The sequence below is a fragment of the Apis dorsata genome, unplaced genomic scaffold, assembly GCF_000469605.1.
Source record: "Apis dorsata unplaced genomic scaffold, Apis dorsata 1.3 scaffold_50891, whole genome shotgun sequence".
NCBI classification, from domain to species: domain Eukaryota; kingdom Metazoa; phylum Arthropoda; class Insecta; order Hymenoptera; family Apidae; genus Apis; species Apis dorsata.
In genome coordinates this window covers 1-649 of record NW_006266844.1, presented here as the reverse complement: position 1 = coordinate 649, position 649 = coordinate 1, and the positions used below count along the sequence as shown (strand labels likewise).

Genomic DNA, 649 nt, shown 5'->3' with positions numbered 1-649 from the left:
GTGGTTTCTGGTATAAATATTGTAGTAATAGTTGGTGTAGTTGTAGTTTCCGGCAATGTTGTCATAGTTACAGTTGTTTCTTCAATTGTAGTAGGAGAAATCTCAGTCGTAGTAGTCGGCAGAGTTGGACTTTCCGTTGTTGTTTCTGGCGTAGCTGTTGTCGTCGTAATTACAGTTGTTTCTTCAGTTGTGGTAGGAACTACAATAGTTGTAGTGGTTGGTGGAATTGGACTTTCCGTTGTAGTTTCTGGCGTAAGTGTTGTAGTAGTTGTTGGTGTAATTGTTGTTTCCGGCGATATTGTCGTAGTTACAGTTGTTTCTTCAGTTGTGGTGGGAACTACAGTAGTTGTAGTAGTTGGCAGAGTTGGACTTTCCGTAGTAGTTTCTGGCGTAGATGTAGTGGTAATAGTTGTTGGTGTAGTTGTTTCCGGCGATGTTGTCGTGGTCACAGTTGTTTCTTCAGTTATAATAGGAACTACAGTAGTTGTAGTAGGTGGCGGAGTTGGACTTTCCGTAGTAGTTTCTGGCGTAGATGTTGTGGTAATAGTTGTTGGTATGGTTGTTGTTTCCGGCGATGTTGTCGTAGTGAAAGTTGTTTCTTCAGTAGTCGTAGTGGTCGGCGGAGTTGGACTTTCCGTTGTAGTTTCTG

The 649-nt window shown here is 42.2% G+C and overlaps 1 protein-coding gene across 1 annotated transcript; it reads right to left on the bottom strand.

Moving 5' to 3' along the window:
• Positions 1-5: 5 nt before the first annotated feature.
• Positions 6-598, bottom strand: LOC116186724 (integumentary mucin A.1-like; the record flags this gene model as incomplete). The annotated part of the gene is made up of 1 exon (XM_031514895.1): positions 6-598. A coding segment is annotated over one exon (593 nt), but the record flags the coding sequence as incomplete, so codon positions are not given.
• Between the last annotated feature and the right edge of the window lie 51 nt (positions 599-649).